General features: G+C 44.2%; 1 protein-coding gene across 4 annotated transcripts in view; it reads left to right on the plus strand.

Annotated features, from left to right (window-relative positions):
• The window catches only part of fkbp10a (FKBP prolyl isomerase 10a), a 150,438-nt gene that overhangs the window by 98,040 nt on the left and 28,974 nt on the right, over window positions 1-23,424 (plus strand). For 3 of the 4 annotated variants that reach the window (XM_079590006.1, XM_079590008.1, XM_079590007.1), the window contains exon 9: window positions 12,894-13,057. In XM_079590006.1, coding sequence (XP_079446132.1) covers window positions 12,894-13,057 — 164 coding nt within the window. Of the gene's footprint in view, window positions 1-12,893; window positions 13,058-23,424 lie in introns of those variants that run through there. The other variant, XR_013794997.1, reaches the window with a different exon arrangement.

The following is a 23,424-nucleotide window of genomic DNA, read 5'->3' on the forward strand; positions in this document are numbered from 1 at the left end:
ATCAGGGAAAATGCTCAGTGCTTCTTGTGGCTCCGTTATGGAAGAACCAAGCTTGGTTCCCAGTTCTGATGCAGCTGACAAGCACTGCTTGGGACCTCCTCTCTCAGGCCAAGGGCTCAATCTGGCATCCTCAGCCAGAGCTTTGGTCCCTACATACGTGGGCCATCAACGGCTACCCGCTAACCTCCCGGTGGGAGTGTTAAACACGATCACGCAGGCTAGGGCCCCGTCTACTAGACGGCTCTATTCCTCGAAATGGTCTGTGTTCTCTAGCTGGTGGCATATCACCCACAGACTGTTGGGTGACGGAGGTTCTCTCCTTCCTGCAAGAGCTACTGTATAAGGGCAGAGACCCATCCACGCTCAAGGTTTATGTGGCGGCCATAGCAGCGTTTACAAAACTGGCGCTTGGCCAGTCACTTGGAAGGAACGATCTGGTCATCCGCTTCCTTAGAGGAGCTAAGAGGCTGAATCCTCCCAGACCTCCCTCAGTCCCCATGTGGGACCTTTCTACGGTTTTGGAAGCCATGAAAGGTGCCTCATCCGAGCCAATCCAATCAATAGATATCAAACACTTGTCTTTCAAGACAGTGTTTCTTCTGGCTCTCGCTTCGGTAAAGCATATAAGGGACTTGCAAGAACTCTCTGTGAGTGCGACGTGTATGAATTTGGGCCAAATGACTCGAAAGTCATACTCAAACCAAGGCACAGGTACGTTCCTAAATCCCTCAACACACCATTTAGGGCACAGGTGATTTCCCTATCGGCCCTGCCGGTCTCTAATGAGGAAATGGACGCAAGCTTCCTTTGTCCGGTCAGGGCATTAAGGGCTTATGTGTCTCACTCGACTGTCTTCAGACAGACGGAGCAGCTCTTTGTTTCATTCAGCGGAAGTTCTAAGGGACTAGCTGCGTCGAAACAGAGTCTATCCAGATGGATAGTTGATGCTATAGCGCTGGCTTACACCTCTAAGGGCCTGCAGTGCCCATCAGGTGTCAGAGCGCACTCCACAAAAGGCATGGCCTCATCATGGGCTTGGTCTAGTGGGATTGCCTTGCAGGATATCTGTATGGCAGAAGGCTGGGCCTCCCCGTCTACATTTATAAGGTTTTATAACCTAGAGGTTCCCGCCTTGCAGGCTAAGCTGCTTTCGGTCTAATCGATGCGGCTCAGAATACTGAAACTGCTTGAGCGCCGCTCGCTGATCGATTATATAACTCTATAGGCAGTGCGCCCTCCTTCCCTGGCCCCCTCTGGCAGGACGCAGCTAAAGACCGTGCCCCCACACCAGGCCGCTATGCCACCCACGTCCGGGCCGGTCATTCCGCTTTGCTGCACCCCCGGGGGGACGTCTGTCGTTCGCATGACCCCGCTGGCACAGTCTCTGGGAGCCTGGTTAGAGCTTCCCAATCTGTCCCGCTGGCTCGCGCGAACCATCAGGCTCGGCTATGCGATTCAGTTCGCACGGTCTCCTCCCCGCTTCAGAGGTGTCCGCTTTACTATGGTCAGGGCCAATGACCCTGTCATGAGAGCGGAGGTCGCTACCCTGCTGGCGAAGGGTGCGATCGAGACTGTCCCTCCAGCCGTAATGAGGTCCGGCTTCTACAGCCCCTACTTCATTGTCCCCATGAAAACAGGTGGGTTACGGCCAATCCTGGACCTGCGCGTCTTGAACCGTTCCCTTCACAGGCTTCCGTTCAAGATGCTCACGGCCAAACGCATTTTCGAATGTGTGCAGCCACAGGATTGGTTTGCAGCGATCGACCTGAAGGACGCCTACTTCCATGTCTCCATTCTTCTGACACAGACCGTTCTTGCGGCTTGCTTTCGAGGGGCAGGCATACCAGTACGCGGTTCTCCCATTCGGGCTGGCCCTGTCTCCTCGCGTCTTCACAAAGGTCGTCGAGGCAGCCCTTGTGCCGCTACGGCAACACGCCGTAATAATTTAGCATTCTAAATTATCTCGACGACTGGCTAATCCTAATCGGGAACAGGTTTGCAAACACAGGGACCTAGTGCTCCGGCACCTAGCCCGTCTGGGCCTTCGGGTCAACTGGGAGAAGAGCAAACTTTGCCCCGTGCAGAGGATCTCTTTTCTCGGTATGGAAATCGACTCGGTCGCCATGTGCGCGCAGCTTGCGAGCGAGCGCGCGCAGTCACTGCTGACTTGTCTGAGACAAATCGAGGGCAAGAGTGCGGTTCCACTGAAACTTTTTCAGAGGCTCCTGGGGCATATGGCATCTGCAGCCGCAGCAACGCCGCTCGGATTGCTTCATATGAGACCGCTTCAGCACTGGCTTCGCGATCGAGTCCCGAGGTGGTCATGGCATCAGGGCACGTTCCGAGTACCAGTTACTCCGACCTGCCGTCAGACCTTCACCCTGTGGACGAACCTCAGCTTTCTACGGGCCGGAGTGCCCTTAGAACGAGTTTCCAGGCATGTTGTTGTCTCAACGGATGCCTCCTCCACGGGCTGGGGCGCCATGTGCAATGGACATGCTGCCACGGGCTCCTGGACAGGACCCGACCGCCTATGGCATGTCAATTGCCTCGAGTTGCTGGCAGTACGTCTCGCTCAGCGCCGCTTCCATGCGCTGCTCAAGAACCAGCTCGTACTAGTCCGATCAGACAATACCGCAACTGTAGCGTACATCAACCGACGGTGGTCTACGCTCCCGCCATATGTCGCAACTCGCCCACCACCTCCTCTTATGGAGTCAGAAGCATCTGAGGTCGCTTCGAGCCATTTATATCCCGGGAGACCTGAACTGTGCAGCCGACGAGCTCTCACGGCTTCAGCCTCTTCCTGGAGAATGGAGACTCCATCCCCAGGCAGTTCAGCTGATTTGGGATCAGTTCGGGGACGCACAGGTAGACCTGTTTGCCCCACGACTCGTCCCACTGCGCCCAGTTTTACTCCCTGACCGAGGGCACGTTCGGCACGGACGCACTGGCGCACAGCTGGCCGCGGGGCCTCCGCAAGTATGCATTTCCCCCATTGAGCCTTTTTGCACAGACCCTGTGCAAGATCAGGGAGGACGAGGAGCAGGTCATATTGGTTGCGCCACACTGGCCCACCCGAACCTGGTTCTCCGAACTTGTACTCCTCGCGACAGCACCTCCCTGGCCAATTCCTCTGAGGAAGGACCTCCATTCTCAGGGACGGGGCACCCTTTGGCACCCTCGTCCCGATCTCTGGAACCTCCACGTGTGGCTCCTGGACGGGACGAGGCAGTTTTGAGTACCCTACCACCAGCGGTGGTGGCTACCATGACTTCTGCTAGAGCGTCGTCCACTAGACATGCCTACGCGTTGAAGTGGAACCTCTTCGTCTCTTGGTGCTCTTCTCACTCAGAAGACCCCAGATCATGCCCGATCAGTGTCGTGATTTCCTTCCTGCAGGATGGGATGGAGCGAAGGCTGTCTCCCTCCACCCTGAAAGTGTATGTTGCCGCTATCGCCGCACATCACGACGCAGTTGAAGGTAAGTCCGTGGGAAAGCACGACCTGCTCCTTCAGCGAAGAAACATATCTGTATGTTGCCGGCTCACTTCCTTTATACCCACAAGGTGGGGCGGAGTTACACTATGCAAATTCAGCAGACCCATGGCATTTGCTTGCCATTGGCTCGTTTTATTACTGTTATTACTAAGCGAACCCCATTTCGTCGTCATTCGACGTAACGTCTCCGTTCCCTACTCAGGGAACGAAGGTTACATCCGTAACCGAGACGTTATGTCAGTAACCGAGTACGTTTTTTCTTTAGAACTCGCAGTAAGTGCAGACGCTGATGTGCCTTTTTAGCAGCAGCTGTCGTGTTTGTGGACTAGGAGAGACTGTCAGATAAATGGATTCCCTGGAATTTAAAATTGCGTATTCTTTCCACACAGTCTTCATTTATAAAGATGGAAGGGTGGTCAGCTTTGCACTTTCTGAAGTCCAAGATGAGTTCTTTAGTTTTCTTTGTGTTTAACAACATGTTGTTTTCAGAGCATCACAACGTCAGTTTTCGGACCTCATCGTAATAAGCAGACCCATCACCTCCAGGGGCCTGTTTCAGAAAGGAGGTTAAGTGAAAACTCTGAGTATGTTAACCCTGAAAAGAGGAAAACTCTGGGTTTTCTGTTTCAGAATGGGAGGTATATCAAACCCGAGAAAGCAGAGTAAGTCAAGCCCGTTTCTGAAAGAGAGGTGACTTATACTCAGAGTCAGTTAGCATGGCAACTTACTCTGTGAACCTAACCTGGTCGGGAGCAGGTTTTCTTCGGTAAACCCAGAGTTTCTTGCGGTCTCCTCCCCTTTTTTTAAAGAGGAAGCGGTGTTTAAACACTTCATTCATTCTTTCTGTACATTTATTCATTGCTGTTTTTACTGTTGTTTTTTCACAAATTTTTTATAAGGTGAATATAACTCCTTAACTGGCAACTGAAAATACAGTAGATTAGAGTTACATCATGTAGTTCTAAACAAATTCTACAGAATTAAACAGTGGAATTTACTGAAAACCACTGCAGTGTGTTCATCTGTGCACCAGAAGTTGATGGACCCTGGGGGGTATATATTATAAATATATTATATTAATAATGTTATTATTAATAATGTTATATTAATAAACATTATATTAATAATATTATATTAATATTTAACATTACCTCTGGCCTCTCTGTGGCAGCAGAAACTGTTTCTTCATCCCCATCATCCTGTGAAGATGAGCATTTGGTTGAGTACACTTAGGCCTACTATTTGTCATAATTTCTGGTGTGTTGAGTAGGCTACTTACAACTGCCTGGGGTTCTGTTGGGACAGGAGGCTCCAAAAGACAGATATTAGATATTATTATCAGAATCTGTTGGGACCAACGAAAAACCCAACCCAAAGTAAAATAAATAAAAATATCAAAAATACCCTATATAAAAAATAACATGTCAAATGTTTGTAAAGTCAGGTAGCCTACACCCATGATATGCTCAAGCCTTACCTGATTGAATTATGTTTTTATATTTCATTTTCAGCTGCTGCCACGTTCTTTTAATGCCTGCAGGATTGCACCTATAGCCTATGTAAATTAAAATTAGGTAGAATAACTGTTCTTCCAGTTTCACCTCTGATATTATAACAGTTGGGTAAGTTACTCTAAAATAGTTATTAATTACTACTACAAATGACATATTCAACAGTATAATTAGATTAATGTAATAATTACTATATTTAGAAAGTATTGGTCTACTTATTACTAATTACTAAATCCCATATCAACCTCAATCACTTGAACAATACAACGAGGAGAGACATGAAACTGCACTTCTAATGCTTTCAAATTAACAATATATTGCATTAATTATTCTTGAATTGACCAAAGTGTGTAGAGGGAGAAGGTTACATTCAAAATATACCTTTTAAAAATGTATGTTAAATCCACTATTGTTTTATACAGAATTGTTCTATAGTCTATGCAGTAGCCTATTTAATGTAATTATAATACATCCAATTTTATTTTAAATTACAGAAGAATTAAGAGTAATCCCTTTAATTAAATTACAATATTTAGATTACTTGGAAATTAATTACACCCAACACTGTATAACAGTAATTCCTATTTTTGTCTGGCGCTGTTGCCATGGTGACTCATAATATCTGCGCTCCATTGATAATGGCTTTTTATAGTTGTGGTGCACGCGCTCAACTCAGAGTCAGTCAACTTAGATTTGATTGAACTAACTAATTTCAGCTGATCTGTAACTGAAAACTCAGAGTTTCCCATCTCAGGGTAAGTCAACTCAGAGTTCAAGTTTTAACTCAAAGTTGGTTGAACCTCCTTATTGAAACAGGCCCCAGAAATGAGTCCAATCACCTTTGTCATGTGCACATTTTATGATGTGATTGGAGGAGTGTGTGGGGATACAGTCATTTGTATAGAGGCAGTAGAGTAGTGGACTCAGCACACATCCCTGTGGGGAACCGGTGATAAGAGTGAGGGTGGAGGAGAGGTGTAGTGTGAGACCGAGTCTGACAAACTGAGGGCGGGTAGTGAGAAATTCATGGTACATTCACTTTTATGTAAATTGTTGTGATGTTGCTTGAAAACCATAAACAACAACACCTTGTTTCTACATCACTCTCATATGTAATTAGCTTAAAGCATTACTGCCCACTGATAGCCATGATAACGTCTCGGTTACGTATGTAACCCTCGTTCCCTGAAGGAGGGAACGGAGACGTAGGTCGTGACCGACCAATAGGAATCTCGCTAGAGAGCCGATCTACTTCGAGTGAAACTAAACGAGCCAATACACATTGGCGTGCAATCATTTGCATCAGCTGCGCAGCCTCGCAGCGCGGGTATTTAACGAGCAGCTGGTGATTGCACTGTAGTTTTTTGCTGAGGAGCCAAGTCGATAAGCTGGCTGCCCCGGCGGGCGGCAGCAGATGTGGCGACGGGACCTACGTCTCCGTTCCCTCCTTCAGGGAACGAGGGTTACATACGTAACCGAGACGTTCCCTATCAGTCGGTCATTACTACGTAGGTCGTGACCGACCAATAGGAATCCCTACCAAAGCGCCACAGCTGCTGCACCCCATCCAGGAGGAGACCGGCTCTACACGTAGGCTATAGTATCTAGCGAACGTGTTAGGTGTCGCCCAGCCCGCAGCTCTACAGATATCTGTTAGCGAGGAGCCACGTGCCAGCGCCCAGGAGGATGCAACGCCTCTCGTGGAGTGTGCATGCAACCTAAGCGGGCAGGGCACGCCTTGAGCTTGGTAAGCCAAGGCGATGGCATCCACTATCCAGTAGGCCATCCTCTGCTTGGAGACAGCCTTCCCTTCTGCTGGCCTCCGTAACAGACAAAGAGCTGGTCTGAGGTCCTGACGCTTTGAGTTCTGTCCACGTACATACGCAGAGCGCGAACGGGACAGAGCAAAGCCAGGGCTGGGTCTGCCTCCTCCAGGGGCAGCGCTTGCAGGTTCACTACCTGGTCCCTGAAGGGAGTGGTAGGAACCTTGGGCACATAGCCAGGCCGGGGTCTCAGTACAACATGGTTGTCACCCGGCCCGAACTCTAGGCATGATTCGTCGACCAAAAATGCCTGCAGGTCCCCTACCCTCTTGACAGAGGCCAGTGCAACCAGCAGCAAAGTCTTCATGGAGAGAAGCTTTAAGTCTGCTGATTGCAATGGCTCAAAGGGAGCATCCTGAAGTGCTCGAAGCACCAGGAAAAGGTCCCAAGAGGGTATGGAGGGGGGTCGAGGAGGATTTAATCGTCTCGCCCCCCTAAGGAACCTGACGACCAGGTCGTGCTCCCCAACTGTTTTGCCATCTATGTGGTCGTGATAAGCTGAAATAGCGGCAGCATGTACTTTGAGGGTGGAGGGAGACAGCCTTCGCTCCAACCCTTGCTGCAAGAAGGAAGCACGGACCCTATCGAACATCTTCGGGGGTCTTCTCGGCGAGAAGAGCACCACTCGACGAACAGGTTCCACTTCAAGGCGTACACACGTCTCGTGGACGGTGCCCTTGCAGAAGTGATGGTGTTAAGTACCTCTGGGGGTAAGTCACCTAGAACCTCCGCATCCCGTCCAGGGACCAGACATGGAGTTTCCAGGGTGCCCCGTCTCTGAGTCAGAAGATCCTTCCTCAGAGGAATGGGCCAGGGAGGGACTGTCACGAGGAGCATGAGTTCTGGGAACCAAGTCCGGGTGGGCCATTAGGGAGCCACCAGAAGGACCTGCTCCTCGTCCTCCCTGACTTTGCACAAGGTCTGTGCAAGTAGGCTCACTGGGGGAACGCATATTTGCGGAGGCCCCGGGGCCAGCTGTGTGCCAGTGCATCCATGCCGAGTGTTCCCTCGGTCAGGGAGTAAAACAGCTGGCAGTGGGTGGTTTCTGAGGAGGCAAACAGGTCTACCTGAGCCTCTCCGAACTCTCTCCAAATCAGCTGAACCGCCTGGGGGTGGAGTCGCCATTCTCCCGGGAGCACAGCTTGTGATAGCTCGTCGGCCACACGGTTGAGCACACCGGGGACATACATGGCTCGAAGCGACCTCAGATGCTTCTGACTCCAGAGGAGGAGATGGCGGGCAAGTTGCGACATGCGACGGGAGCGTAGACCACCTTGTCGGTTGATGTACGCAACGGTCGCTGTGTTGTCCGTACGGACCAGCACGTCTCTGTCCTGTAGCGGCCTCTTTAGGCGGCTCAGAGTGAGATGTACTGCTAGCAACTCGAGGCAGTTGATATGCCAATGCAGTTGGGGAGCCGTCCACACCCCTGACACTGCATGCCCGTTGTACGTGGCGCCCCAGCCGGTGGCAGAGGCATCTGTGAATACCACAGCATGCCTGGACACCTGTTCCAAGGGCACTCCTGCCCGTAGGAACGAGGGATCTGACCACGGGCTGAAGGTCTGGCGGCACGCCGGTGTGATTGCCACCCGGTGAGTGCCATGATGCCACGCCCATCTCGGGACTCGGCCGTGAAGCCAGTGCTGAAGCGGTCTCATATGTAGCAGCCCGAGCGGGGTTACCGCTGCTGCCACTGCCATATGCCCCAGGAGCCTCTGAAAAAGTTTCAGTGGGACCGCCGTCCTGCCTTTGATTGTTCAAGCAGTTCAGCACCGACTGGGCACGCTGCACTGTGAGGCGCGCTGTCTGTGCGACCGAATCCAACTCCATACCGAGAAAAGAGATCCTCTGCACAGGGGCGAGTTTGCTCTTTTCCCAGTTGACCTGAAGGCCCAACTGGCTGAGGTGCCTGAGCATGAGGTCCCTGTGTTCGCATAACTTATCTCGAGAGTGTGCTAGTATGAGCCAGTCGTCGAGATAGTTGAGGAGGCGAACGCCCTGTTCTCTCATGGGAACAAGGGCCCCCTCCGTGACTTTCGTGAAGACACGGGGAGACAGGGACAGCCCGAAGGGCAGGACCTTGTACTGGTATGCTCGACCCTCGAACGCAAAGCGCAGAAACGGCCTGTGTCGAGGAAGAATCGAGACATGAAAGTACGCGTCCTTCAGGTCGATCGCTGCAAACCAATCTTGGGGACGGATGCATCTGAAAATGCGTCTCTGCGTGAGCATTTTGAACGGTAGCTTGTGGAGGCTCCGATTCAAAACTCGCAGATCCAAGATCGGTCGTAACCCACCACCTTTCTTGGGTACAATGAAGTAGGGACTGTAGTGTCCTGACCTCATATCGGCTGGAGGGACCGGCTCTATTGCGTCCTTCGCCAGTAGGACTGCGATCTCCGCACGCAAGACATGGGCATCGGCTGCTCTCACTGTAGTGGAGTGGATGGCCCGAAACTTGGGGGGATGCCGGGCGAACTGAAATCGCATAGCCGAGCCTGATGGTCCGAATGAGCCAGCGAGACGGACTGGGGAGCGCTAACCAGGCTCGCAGAGACCGTACAAGCGGGACCAAAGGGACCGTAGGCGTACCCGGAGTGGGGCAGCGAGGTGGAACACAGGGACGCGGCCCGGGAGGCTCTCTTGGGGAGGCGGTCCGTAGCGTGGTCTAAGTGTGCTGTGCAGCACTTACCTGGTTCCACGAGGCAGGAGGTGCAGGAGGCGGCATGGTTGCGTTCTCGAACCACACACTGCGCTGCCCGCTGGCGACAGAAGAGGGTGGTGAGGATTTTCTCCTCCCACTACTCTCCAGACCCTCTTCAGACCCAGAGATAGAGGATCTGCTCTCTTTTTTTTTTTTTTTGAGAATTTGGGAACCACTGTGACTACAGTGGTGGAACAGAATTTTGACTCAAAAGATTAGTTTCCCAGCCCTCTACTGGGAGAGAGCAGCTCCACCCATCTCCGGGTCACCCGTCTCCAGTGATTGTTTCACCGACACTTAAACAGTGGTTGAGACGGGTGGTGTCATCCTCCTGCAGCGGACACAGTAGAGCAGGCTGTGCCGGAGTTTTCTCTTTTTTGCAGGGGATGACACCCTTGGCGACGAGTAGACTGAGGGGCAGCCCACGAGGTACTCTGCTGGTACATCAGGGGAAGCGCTTCAGTCTGCTGCTGACTGTGGAGAACTGCTGGGCCAGTTCTCAACAGTGTCGCTGAAAAGGCCACCTTATGAGATGGAGCATCGAGAAAGCGTACTTTGACGAGCTCTCACACCTCTACAAGGACAGCCAGGGGGGCTTCTGGACCACCAAGGTGGACATCGTCTGATCGAGGGCCAGCACTGTGACTTGAACACGGTCAGTCGACAAGCGCAGCTCAACCCCGGCTCAGAACTACCCTCGTGCAATAAGAGTGCCTTGGCCTCGCATGCAGGGTAGAGGTGGCCTGCCAGAGGCACGGCCACCCCACTATCGAGGGTAGTGAGAGAGGTGAAAACTTTATGCAGAATTTGGCACTTTTGGCGTTCCATATTTTTGGCACCAATATAGCTCCATACTGTTAAGTTTTCAATGCACGTCCGAGAAAGACCCGGGAAAGCATGGCTGTCCGCTCTGAATCTGATTCAGCATAAGCACACACACTATTACAGTGGGAACTTAACATCATCCTCATTTCCAGAACGAAACAGCCCCTCTCTCCGATGTAGCAATCGACATCTGCCCTCAGCTGGAGCCTTGAATGAAACGCTAGGTTCCTCCATTTTTTTTTTATTTTTTTATGAAGGACCAGCAATCTCATCTAGAAGCTGCACAGCTTGTGATGCGCTAGAGAGGGAGGGGCCCTAGGGGGTTGGTTCCCCGAAGGAGAAGCCCTCAGCTCTCAGGATCACCCAAGCTATTCTACTGAAGTAGACCTCTCCTGGTGGCCACCAGGGAGGGCGCTACAACGGAGAATAGACATGGGGACCGCGCACCTAGAGCGCCGAGCGAGCGCTGGGTCGCCGTGACAACCCGCGCTGCAGCCCGGCAGCTCGACGGCACACGACACGCTGGTGTCCCAGAGTGTCGAGCAGACCTGCAGCTGTGCTTTCACACACAAGCAGCGGCTGGCCAACAACAGAGGGGACTCAAGCTTTCCGGAGAAAGCAGAGTCAACCGGCGTGCCGACGTGGTCATGTTCCCGTGCGAAAACATGAACCACCCACGAACACAGTCTCACATGTTTCCCAGGCATGCGAGACAGTGATCGTGGCCGTCAGTGAGGACAGGAAATGACTGCATCCAGAAACACACGGGTGGAATGTCATCTTTAGAAAGACGCAACTCACACCCATGTAAGCTCTTTCAGGTGAATGCTCTTCTTGGTACTGAAGCACGCAGGGGAACGGTCGCAGCGGACACAAACAGAAATGTGTAACCTGTCGTGCGCGGTCTCTCTTCACGGCGGTCTTACCAGCCGTAAGAACGGCTATTTAACGTTTTTGGCGCACCGTTACCAGCTGTGAAAACAGCTTTTTTTGTTTTGCTCAGAAACACAAAAACAAAAGAGAAAAGAAAGTCGACCCCACTGCCGCGCTGTATCGCCCGCACCAGACACGAGAGATCTTCCTGAAGAGCCTGCTCGTTGTTTGATCACTCAATATTAGATAGATTAAACAGCATCGGTTGGCTCCGAAGCAAAAAGCTACAGTGCAATCACCAGCTGCTCGTTAAATACCCGCGCTGCGAGGCTGCGCAGCTGATGCAAATGATTGCACGCCAATGTGTATGGACTAGTTGCACGGGGCCGCCATTTTGGATTTCTGAACAGCGAGTGTGCGGTTAGACACTTCTGGTTTCGCATTATGCGCGGTGCAGGGAGCCGGAGAAAGCCGAAAATTATACCTTTTATAGTGGTTTATAGAATAAATTATATAACTTAAAATACTACCAAGATCCATATTACTATCACACGAGCCAATGGCAATTAAATGCACGGATGCATAGTCAGATTAATGAATGAAATACAACTGTTCACGAACAGAAGATTGTATTGGACTCATGCTGCATACGCAATGACAATTATGCCAACTGTAGCCTAAATATAGTTACAATAACGATTAGAGTTGTTAAATAAAATACCCCGTGAACATACACACGTTTGCCCTGTGATAGGCTACAATTTATGTCCATAAACACGATTTTCTCAATTCTGCGTAGGCTATATATTTTCACTTACTTGATCAATATTATCATCATCACATATTTTACATTTTTAACTGTAGGTAACGTTACCACAAAAATGTAGTCTACTATAAGTTTGTGTATATTTTACACGTAGTACAATACTGTATGCGCTGCTTATAAACACCAGACAGATAATGATTTATGAAACCGATGCTCTTTACTCATCTCACTTGCACAGAATAAATGCAGTAATAGAAAGGATAGAAACTCACAGGTGAATGGTGAAATACACAGAAAATTATATGCATTTAAAAATTTGGTCGGGTTGAAGTCCCCCCTGGATCTTCTGTATCCACTCAGCCTGTAAGTTACCGCAGCGTCAACGGAGAATGCATGAAAGCTGACTTTGTTGTAACGTGACGAAACGGTACATATATAACGGCACACAACAATGAAGTGCTGAGGCTGTCACCCTCCGAAAGGCAAGTCGCCTCTCTTGAATCCGAAAAACACTCATTGTAAAAATGTATCTCTCTAGTAATGGAACTCGGTCGCTGTTGTCTCTTGCTCTCGCTGTCTCCCGCTCTCGCTGTCAGATCACCGGAAGTACTGGCCCGCACACTCAGGGTTCGAACGTCAACGGTCGCCATTTTGTGCACGGAGCGAATTGGCTCGTTTAGTTTCACTCGAAGTAGATCGGCTCTCTAGCGAGATTCCTATTGGTCGGTCACGACCTACGTAGTAGTGACCGACTGATAGGGAACTACAATGGTATGCAAAATATGTACTGGCTGTATGTATGGTATATCGTCTAGGTTTTGGTCTCTTAGATATCGCAGTTTTCCCTGATCCCCTCGGCCTGTCTGTTTCTCTCTCCATTCCTCCAGCATTGGGTGTACCCAGCAGTGCAGTGTTGCTGTTTGAGCTGGAACTACTACAGCTGCAGAAGGGTATTCCTGAGGGCTTTTTGTTCATCTGGCTGCAGGACAGTCCCGAGCCACTGTTTCCTGTAATGGATATGAACCAAGACCAGGAGGTACCACTGGAGGAGGTATGTTTTTTAGCTGTCTGGCTAATTAATGTTGAACCATTTCTTTCTAGGTATATAGAACTGAGCGGCCCATGGACTGATACCCCATATAGGCCCCCCACAAACAGAGGTTAGGTATAGTTCACCCAATGTTCATGATTTACTCACCCTGAAGTCATCCTAGGAGTATATGACATTCTTCTTTCAGACGAATACGATCAGAGTTATAAAAAAAAATGTCCTGGCTCTTGACTTCATCAAAGCGCATCTATTCATGATTAAAGTGCTCCACGTGTCTCAGGGGGTTAATAAAGGTCTTCTGAAGTGAAGCGATCGTGTAAGAAAAATATCCATATTTAAAACTTTATCGACTAAAGTAACTAGCTTAGACGGCCGTGCGCATCGACTTACGCCAAAAGAGTAACACTTGAACTTGATGCACAACGTAATGATGGCAGTTGACTCCTCTCGCGGTTCAAACTAACAAGGGCTAGACAACCGCGTTTGCACAGAGGTTGCACAATAAATATGAATCGTCTAACACTCTGATGACCTGGGTTGCTACATTTTTTTTATTTTATTCTGTTTTTTACTTTACTTTAACCCCCTGAGGTCGGCAAACGCGCGGGCGCATTTTGCTCGTTTTTTTTTACATAGCAGCAAAATAGACCTAAAATACTCCGTCAGTTTTGGTCATACAGCCTTAAGAAATATGAAAAAATAAGCTGTTAAATATCTACTTTTTTATGTGTCCACTTACAATCGAAATAAAACATTGTGCTTTTGTAAAATAAAGAAAGTAAACAGGGAGTGCTTTCTGCCTCTCCGTCTCCGTGAACTTTTTTTCTGAAGCACTTCTCTAAACTCAAACAAAACTCAGCGAATACTATTCACTCAGACATGAGCTATATATCTCTGTAATCATTTAAGTGTTTAGTTTTAAATTATCTAATTCAAAACTAAAAGAAATATTCTCTGTTTATGTAATCTATATATAAAGAGCGAGAGATCAGCCGGTCTCATTATCGTTCTGGCAGCTCATTACTCTGCTAATATGACACGCCCATGGAGAGCGCGCGCGCTATTCAAACTGAAGCAACACATGCAAACCAGTCAACGCCTACAACAGCTGGACAACACACTCGCTGTGAGGAATAATAATATCGTGATAATCCTGGAAATTTTACCTCAAACGTGCTGGAGTAGCCTAACAATGGATCCAGCTGCAGATCATCAGTAAGTGCTTTGTTCTAATCGCGATATGAAATGGTGTCTGTAAACCGCAAAAGGCCCTGTCCCAAATGACGCACTTCATGTGGACTTTCGGTCTCGTGGACTTAAAATGCGCGTGCTCGCTGAGTCTACGAGTCCATAGAACGTCCCATTCATCATTTTACCGCTCTGAAGTGTGCTCAGCAGCGCCCCCTTTGTACCCTTGAAGGGTCCGCGAAGTCTTCCGCGAAGCCCGCATAGATGCAGGCTTCACGCACTTTAACTACCCAGAAATCCTTGCGAATTTGCGAAAGGCCAATCAGACAACGAATGGGAGGAGCTTTCGCTCACGTTAACATGAGAAGAAAATATTTAAGTGTAAATATCATTATGGTTTTTATGACCTATGCGTACATTTTACCAGTTGTTACCTACAGTTTATACAAATATATGGTGGTTGATGTCACAAACATAAATATATATATTTATATTTAATATAAACATAAATAGTGCACTGAATAATAGGCTACAATCACATTATGATTCATTAAATAAATATAACCGAATATCAGGGCTTTACTGAATCATATGTAAATGTAGAAATATAATATTTAAACAACAACCGGACCGTCTTCCTTCACGCTTTCCGGCGTGGCGATCGAGTCTGTCCCAAAAATACCTCTCAATGCGCCCTCGTGGACTCGCGCCAAGGGCCCTATAGGTCTGCACTACATGACGTCACCAAAGTGTGGACTCTGAGGAAGTCCACAAGTCCGGAGTGTGCCATTTGGGACAGGGCCAAAGACCGTTTACATTTGAATCGCGTTTCTGTGTTTGAATGAATGAACGGCACAGACGCATGTTGTTGTTTAGCTACTACAGCTGCGCGTGTCTGTGTGTGAATGAAACTATCTATATTGCCTACTGAGATGAGTAAAAATCGACTGAATACGTTGAAATAAAATGTCTTTGGATAAGCAACATATTAAACTGCAAATTAACATTTATGCCCTAATATATATTAGCCTATAAAAGACAATATGTTACAGACGAAATATGAAAGACAACATTTCGTTTTGGATATATTATAAAGTTTTTACTGCCACATCAAAACCTAATTTACAAGGTGCAAACAAAATCTTAAAATATCAATATAAGCCTTGTCTTTAAATTATTTTTGTGTTTTATTAGTGACAAATTTGGGGAGAGGATAGCCTATCCAAAACTTTCTGAAAATACGAATGAGAATTAACTGCACAATTACTAGAAATGTTTACCTTGGATATTATACAATTTGCAAGCATACACAGTTTGTGGAAAAATACACTTTTTTCAAGATGTTTCCAACTCTGAACCAATTCTGTAGTTATATATATATATGTATGTGTATGTGTGTGTGTGTGTGTGTATATATATATATATATATATATATATATATATATATATATATATATATATATATATGTGTGTGTGTGTGTGTGTATGTATATATATATATATATATATATGTGTGTGTGTGTGTGTATATGTGTGTGTGTGTTGTCTTTGCATCTTGTGGCTCAGTGACACCTATGAATTGCTCATTAGTATGCAGCATTAGCAGGTCTTTGTCTTCAGGTGGGAATGAGGACATTATTCATGACCTTGTTGGATCATTCACGCCCACCTGCATATTGCCTTTCCAAACTAAATTTAAATCAATCTATTGTTTAATGTGAACGATTAGCCCGGATGATTTTCAGATCATTTTAAAGTAAACACTTTAGCCGACAACATCCATTAGTCAAAAGTATTGTGGGAATATGTGAAGTTTGTCGTTTGTGGTCTTATATCAGAACATTTAAGTTTGAGTATTTTGAATAACCACGCATAAATAATATTCTCTCAAAAATGCAAACATGTACATGCATGTTGCTCACATATTATGATAGACATGTTCGTGCTAAATAGAGTGTAATTACACCTTTGCCATTAATATGTTTATAAGCAACTGAAAAAAATACAAATATCAGGTCATGTCAAAACATCTCAAGGACCCCAAAAACACCTTAGACTCCAGAGGGTTAAATATTGTAATGTTTGATAGGTTTTATGTGACATTGACATCACAAGAATTTATTTGGCAATAGCTCTTGTAATCAAATTTTATCAATTACTTTGATTTGGGTTATTTTTGGGTTCGTTTTATTCTGCTTTCGCAATGTGAAGTAACAGTATTTTGACCCAGTTTATTGATAAAAGTCCCATATTATATGCCACTTGACTGTGCTTGAAATCTCATGTCTCTTTCCCATCTTTTTAATTGGTAATTTCACTGTTATATTTCTAATGTAGGGAAACGCAATAGACCAGACCATAGACCTTACTTATTTATTGATCAAAAGGACAAAAAGAGCTTTGAGCAAAAAAAGAGCAAATCTGTCAATCTGTTATGTTTAAAACCTAAAATTAGAGGTTAATAAATAAATAAATAAATAAAAAAATGAGACAAACTCCCCCAAATATATGGCCTGAGGCCCCTTGGTCTTAAAAGCCCTGACACTTAACCTCTTGATGCTAACTGTCCTGACGTTGGGCTTGACGTCACTTTGTTTACCATGGTATACACTCACTATATCGAATATTGTCTAAAAATATTAAGAATGATAACAAATTATACATGATTTGAAAGTTCTAAGGGTTTAATGTCAATCTACGGTGTCTGTTTTACAATATAGATGCTTCAGCAAGTAATATTGTAATTTGTGTAGAGAGTGCAAATGACAACATGCAGAATCAAAACAGGACTTCATACCCTTTGTTATAAATAGAGATCGCGTAGTTATATGATACGGCTTATGTCAAAATGATTAATGGCTTTGACCTTTGACCTTTGACCTTATGGTTATCCCGCCCCTTCCGGTATAGGGGATCAGAGGGTTAACTTTTGACCTTCCTAGCCATCGATCATGTGGTTTGACAGTTAGTTTGACCTGTTGCCCCTCCCTATTATATATCATGGTTTTGACAGAAGCTTTGGGCTTTTGAAGTGGGTAATACGTCTTGGTTTTGACCGTTAGTTGAGGCTTTTGAAGTTGCAATTATATTTCATGTGGTTTTTGATCGTTTGAATCCTGTGCGTCGCTCCCACCCACCATATTCCTGAGCGTATCCGGGCTGTACTGTGAAACTGAGAAAAAAACTGTGAAGTGTATCTCAAACAAACGTTGAAAAACATTCTGTTCTTTAAAAATAATATAAATGAAAATCTACCTCACAAAAGTTTAATGATTATAAAATAGCTTACTAAAAAAATATACTGAACCAACCATTTCAGTTTAAATAAAATAGAGTCACAAAAAAGTGTTAAATGTTAAATGTTTAGAGAGATGAAGAGAACATACAGCTTATGAATGGCTGACAAAATTGCAATGTTTAGATAAAATAAAAATCATCTTTGTAAGTCTTGACGGTCTCTGCGTCCATATATCCTGTTTTTTTATCCTGAAGGGGGTCTTTTCACACAGGCGTTTGCCCTGCCTGGGCTCTAACTCATGGATCAGGATGTCTCTCTCTCAAAGCACAGGGGCACGCGCGAATGTGTGTTTTGACAGTTAGTTTGCCCTTTTAACCATTCCTATTATATATCATCATGTGAGTGTGTTTTGACAGCTAGTTAATTTTATAGATAGTTTGACGGATGGTTTTTGTTCGTTTGAAAGTCAAAAAGGGGTATACAGGATGTGTGTGTGTCACAGGAGTCAGGACCCACCCTCCAGGCGACAGGCGTCCCGAGATAACAACAAAAAAGGCAGATGGGAAATAATTAGCGTAGCTGCTGTTCATAATATGAATACATTTTATCTGATTTAACTGTAGTATAAAAGGTATGAGATGCATCATGTGAATGCTTGGCTAAAGAGATGCGTCTTTAATTTAGTTTTAAACTGGGAGAGCGAGTCTGAACCTCGGACAATATCTAAGGCTATTCCAGAGTTTAGGAGCTAGATGTGAAAACGCCCTCCCTCCTTTAGTGGACTTAGTTATCCTAGGTACGACCAGAAGCCTCGAATTTAGCGATCTTAAAGAGCGCGATGGATTATATGGCGATAGAAGATCTCTTAAATACACAGGAGCTAAACTATTTAGGGCTTTATAGGTCAGTAACAATAATTTGTAATTTATACGGAACTTAATAGGTAACCAGTGTAGAGATGATAAAATTGGTGTTATATGATCATATTTTCTTGACCTAGTAAGAACTCTAGCAGCTGCATTTTGGACTAACTGTAGCTTGTTTACGGAGGATGCAGGACAAGCAGCTAATAAAGCATTACAGTAATCTAGTCTCGAGGTCATGAATGCATGAACTAACTTTTCTGCATCAGAAACTGATAGCAAATTACATAGCTTAGCAATGTTTCTAAGGTGGAAAAAGGCTGTTCTTGTGACATTTGAAATATGATTTTCAAAAGACAAGTTGCGGTCTAGTATAACACCCAGGTCTTTTACTGTAGAGGATAAAGTAACAGGACGTCCATCTAGATTAAGGTTGTATTGTAAGAGGTTTTGTGGGCAGTTTTTTGGACCAATCAGTAATACCTCCGTTTTATCTGAATTTAATAGAAGAAAATTACACGTCATCCAATATTTTATATCTTTAACACACTCTGTCATTTTAGATAATTTAGTGTTATTATCTGGTCTTGATGAAATATATAATTGAGTGTCATCAGCATAACAGTGGAAACTTATTCCATGTTTTCTTATAATATTACCAAGTGGCAGCATATAAATTGAGAATAGCAGGGGGCCTAATACAGATCCCTGCGGCACTCCATAATTTACTGACGTTATCTTTGATTTTTCCCCATTTAAATGGACAAAATGGTAATGGTCTGATAGGTACAATCTAAACCAGCTTAATGCCTGTCCCTGAACACCAGTGTAATTTTGAAGTCGATCTAAGAGTATTTTTTTATCTATAGTGTCAAACGCAGCACTAAGATCGAGTAAAACTGGTATTGAGATACAGCCTTGGTCAGAAGCTAAAAGTAAATCATTTGTAATTTTAACCAGCGCAGTTTCTGTGCTATGATGTGGCCTGAATCCAGACTGAAACTTTTCATAGATATCGTTTTCTTGCAAGAAAGAGCACAGTTGAGCGGACACAACTTTTTCTAGTATTTTAGACATAAATGGAAGATTTGAAATGGGTCTGTAATTTGCTAGGTTATTTGGATCTAATTGTGGTTTCTTAATAAGAGGTTTTATAACTGCCAGCTTGAATGTTTTTGGAACATGTCCTAAAGATAGAGACGAGTTAATAATATTGAGAAGAGGCTCTTCCACTACAGGTAACACTTCTTTCAGTAGTTTAGTGGGTATTGGATCTAATAAACATGTTGTTGTTTTAGATGCAGTCATAAGTTTATTTAGCTCTTCCTGTCCTATAGTTGTAAAGCGCTGTAGTTGATATATATATATATATATATATCATATACTTCACACTGACTAAAGTTGAAAAAAAATTCTTTTAAAGTATGAAATGCTTATAAAATTAAATATAATATAAAATAAAAATATCTACGGAGCTCCTAAAGGGACGTGGTGGTGGAATTTTTTTTAGGATGGGAGAACATTTTTTTTTCCAAAACTTTTGCGTTCCCCCGAGAAACTTTGCGTTCCCTCGCAAAACTTTTGCGTTCCCTCGCAAATATATTTGCGTTCGAACGCAAAATGTTTGCGTTCCCTCGCAAAGTTATTTCCGTTCCCACGCAAAACGTTTGCGTTCCCTCGCAAAGAAATGTGAGCTCGGACAGACACTTCCTGTTTAATGTCCCGCTGGCAGTGTTTCAGAGCTCCGTACGTTAATGGAGCGTTTCTTAGTGTTTGAACTTGGATTCAAATATAAAGAAATGCAGTCAGTGCTTAACTCAAGGAGTTCAGTGAAGTTGGCAATATATTCACATAGGCTATTCGAACTTCCCGGATCAATATTCTTGAGCTAAACGTTGTTAAAACACAAACGACACCTATTTACAATCACAGTAACCTAGACAACGAGCTACAACCCAATTCTCCTCAAAACGAGCTTTATAATATAAATTTGTCTCAAACCAGCCAATTGAGAGACAAGTCTGAATAAGGGGCCGTCTGCAAAGTGCAAATCCCCAGACCGGTCTGCACATTTTATATTATTAAACATCAATAGCTTCACTGTGATACACTGTACTGTCACCAAATTCAGTTCACACATCACTGCTCTCCTGCTGGTTATACTACAATACTTAGTTTGATAAAAAATGCATAATTTTTATGATTATTTATTATGAAATAAAATCAATAACTTCACACTGTTATACAATGTAATGCCATCAAATTCAGTAAGCAAATATAATGCAAAAGCTATGGTTGTAACTATTATGTTAGCTGTGTACACACGGTACCAATATAATTTGTTTAAAGAATAGGCCTACTTATTTTTTTTATGTGCAATTACATCCCAAACTAAGTGTTGCATAACCAACATTAGAGCAGTGATGTGTGAACTAAATTTGGTGTGTTACAGTGAAGTTATTGGATATTTTTCATAATATAAAATGTGCAAAAGCAGTGTAGTATGACCAGTGGGTGACCATTGATGTGTAAACTGAATTGGGTGGCACTACAGTTTGTAACATTGAAATTAATGGTTATTTTTGTATTTTTGACTATGAGTTGATGCTGTAGTCGTTTCTTGGGTTATATTGCACTTTGCAGACGGTCCCTTCGGAATTGTCTCTCAGCCGACTGCTCATAGAGATCCATTTAGCCTATATTATAAAGCTAGTTTTGAGGAGAATTGGGTTGTAGCTCGTTGTCTAGGTTACTGTGATTGTAAATAGGTGTTGTTTGTGTTTTAACAACGTTTAGCTCAAGAATATTGATCCGGGAAGTTCGAATAGCCTATGTGAATATATTGCCAACTTCACTGAACTCCTTGAGTTAAGCACTGACTGCATTTCTTTATATTTGAGTCCAAGTTCAAACACTATGAAACGCTCCATTAACGTACGGAGCTCTGAAACACTGCCAGCGGGACATTAAACAGGAAGTGTCTGTCCGAGCTCACAACAGGTTTTGCGTGGGAACGCAAATTTATTTGCGTGGGAACGCAAACTTATTTGCGAGGGAACGCAAAAGTTTTGCGTGGGAACGCAAATAACTTTGCGTGGGAACGCAAATAACTTTGCGAGGGAACGCAAACATTTTGTGTGGGAACGCAAATATCTTTGCGAGGGAACGCAAAAGTTTTGCGAGGGAACGCAAAGTTTCTCGGGGGAACGCAAAAGTTTTGCGAGGGAATGCAAAAGATTTGGAAAAAAAAAATTCTCCCACCCTAATTTTTTTTCCACCACCACGTCCCTTTTGGGGCTCCGTAAATATCTTACTAAAAATCTACTTATCCAGTTATTTTAGTTTTAGATAAACAAAAAAGAAATAAAATCATCTTACATTTTTTAGAGAGTTGAACAAGTAGTTCCTAACACATAGATGTCCATACATTTAAAGTTGTAATACAAAAGATCCTGAAGTGTTTCTCTCTCACGTCATCCTCTGAGTCAGAGGGGCACGCGCACTTGTGTGTGTGTGTGTGTGTGTGTGTGTGTGTGTGTGTGTGTGTGTGTGTGTGTGTGTGTGTGTGTGTGGCACATGCTGCTCCCTCCCACCCTCTGCAAGCCTTTCGTGTCTCAATTGAAATAATGTATGCTGTTCTTGCACAATGTGTAACATTGTTTATGTTAAGGAGTAACTCTGCAGCTCATAATTATTATATGTTCAGCTCAATTTAGCATGTTGTATATTGTTGCAGTTAATGTGCAGCAAATGTATCTTTGAACAGGGATACTGCACTTCTAAGTTTATATAACACTGCATTTATTATCATTTATTATAACACTGCATTTAAGTCATACATAACACAATTATAATTTAATCTCTCGATTGTGTTTTTTTTTTATTATATACCTGCTAGGCATGTAATAAGTATTTGATATTTATATAGAGAGTCTACATTTACTGATTTATACCTGTATCTCTATTTCAGAACCACACACATGTAAACCTTTATCTCAATAAAACACCTAAACGGAACATCTTGTCTGCATTCTAATCGATGCCCCTGGTGGCCACAACCTTTTAAAGACCAGTCAAATGATACAGTCCTTCCGATCCCATCACATCTTCAGAGAAATACGTTACTTGACAATAATGTTGGCTTCAGGAAATAAGGTGACAGAGCCAAAGTTTTGTTCCTACTAAATTTATTTCAAGGCATAATCGTAAAAGATTAAATATGATCTTTTAAAATGAAAAGATTGTTTAAATAAAATATTTAAAGTTTTAATACATTCGTATAATCTATTTATCTTTTAGAAGATTACTGTAATGATTTTGTTTAACGGTGACCTAAAGTAAAATGTAATCAATATAACCATAGCCATAATGATTTTTGTACTGTAACAGCATATTCTATCCCATACACCTAAACACGACCATCACAGAAAACTGAATTTTTACATTTTAAAAAATAAATAAATAAATAATTTAATATATTTTCTAAGCTGTTTTGCACTCACCTAAGTTTGTTCCATAAATTAACTAATCTATATTTGTTTATTAAATGAATATAAATAAAGTATATAACTCAATGAATAATAACAAATATGTTACTAAAATGTATTCAAACTATTTAAACATAGTTTTAGCTAAATTAATAAATACAAAATTATATATATATATATATATATATATATATATATATAAACACTTAACATTTCAAAAATATTTCTAACACAGTATTTTTGTCCATGCGACATAACATTTTTTTTGTCAAAGTTTGTCACAATGTTTTTTTTGTTTTTAAGAAATCCCAGGGGCCTATACCATGAAGCCGGCTATGTTTCAGCTTAGTTTCCGTCAACCCTGGGTTTTAGGTACTATGAAAGTAGCTCGGCTTTAATCTGTGTTCGTTGCCATGGTATCTTACGCTGCACGGCTAACCTGCTCCGGGGCAGGTTAAGTTCTGGATTCGAGATCTCAGACTGAAGTTTGCCCAATCAGCTGTGAGCAAAGAAACATAGGTGTAGATTCTAAAAATCATGCTTCCCCCATAATTGTTGAATCACGGAAGCTACACCTGATATATTGCCAAG

Source organism: Phoxinus phoxinus, assembly GCF_949152265.1.
Source record: "Phoxinus phoxinus genome assembly, chromosome: 19".
Classification (NCBI taxonomy): Eukaryota; Metazoa; Chordata; class Actinopteri; order Cypriniformes; family Leuciscidae; genus Phoxinus; species Phoxinus phoxinus.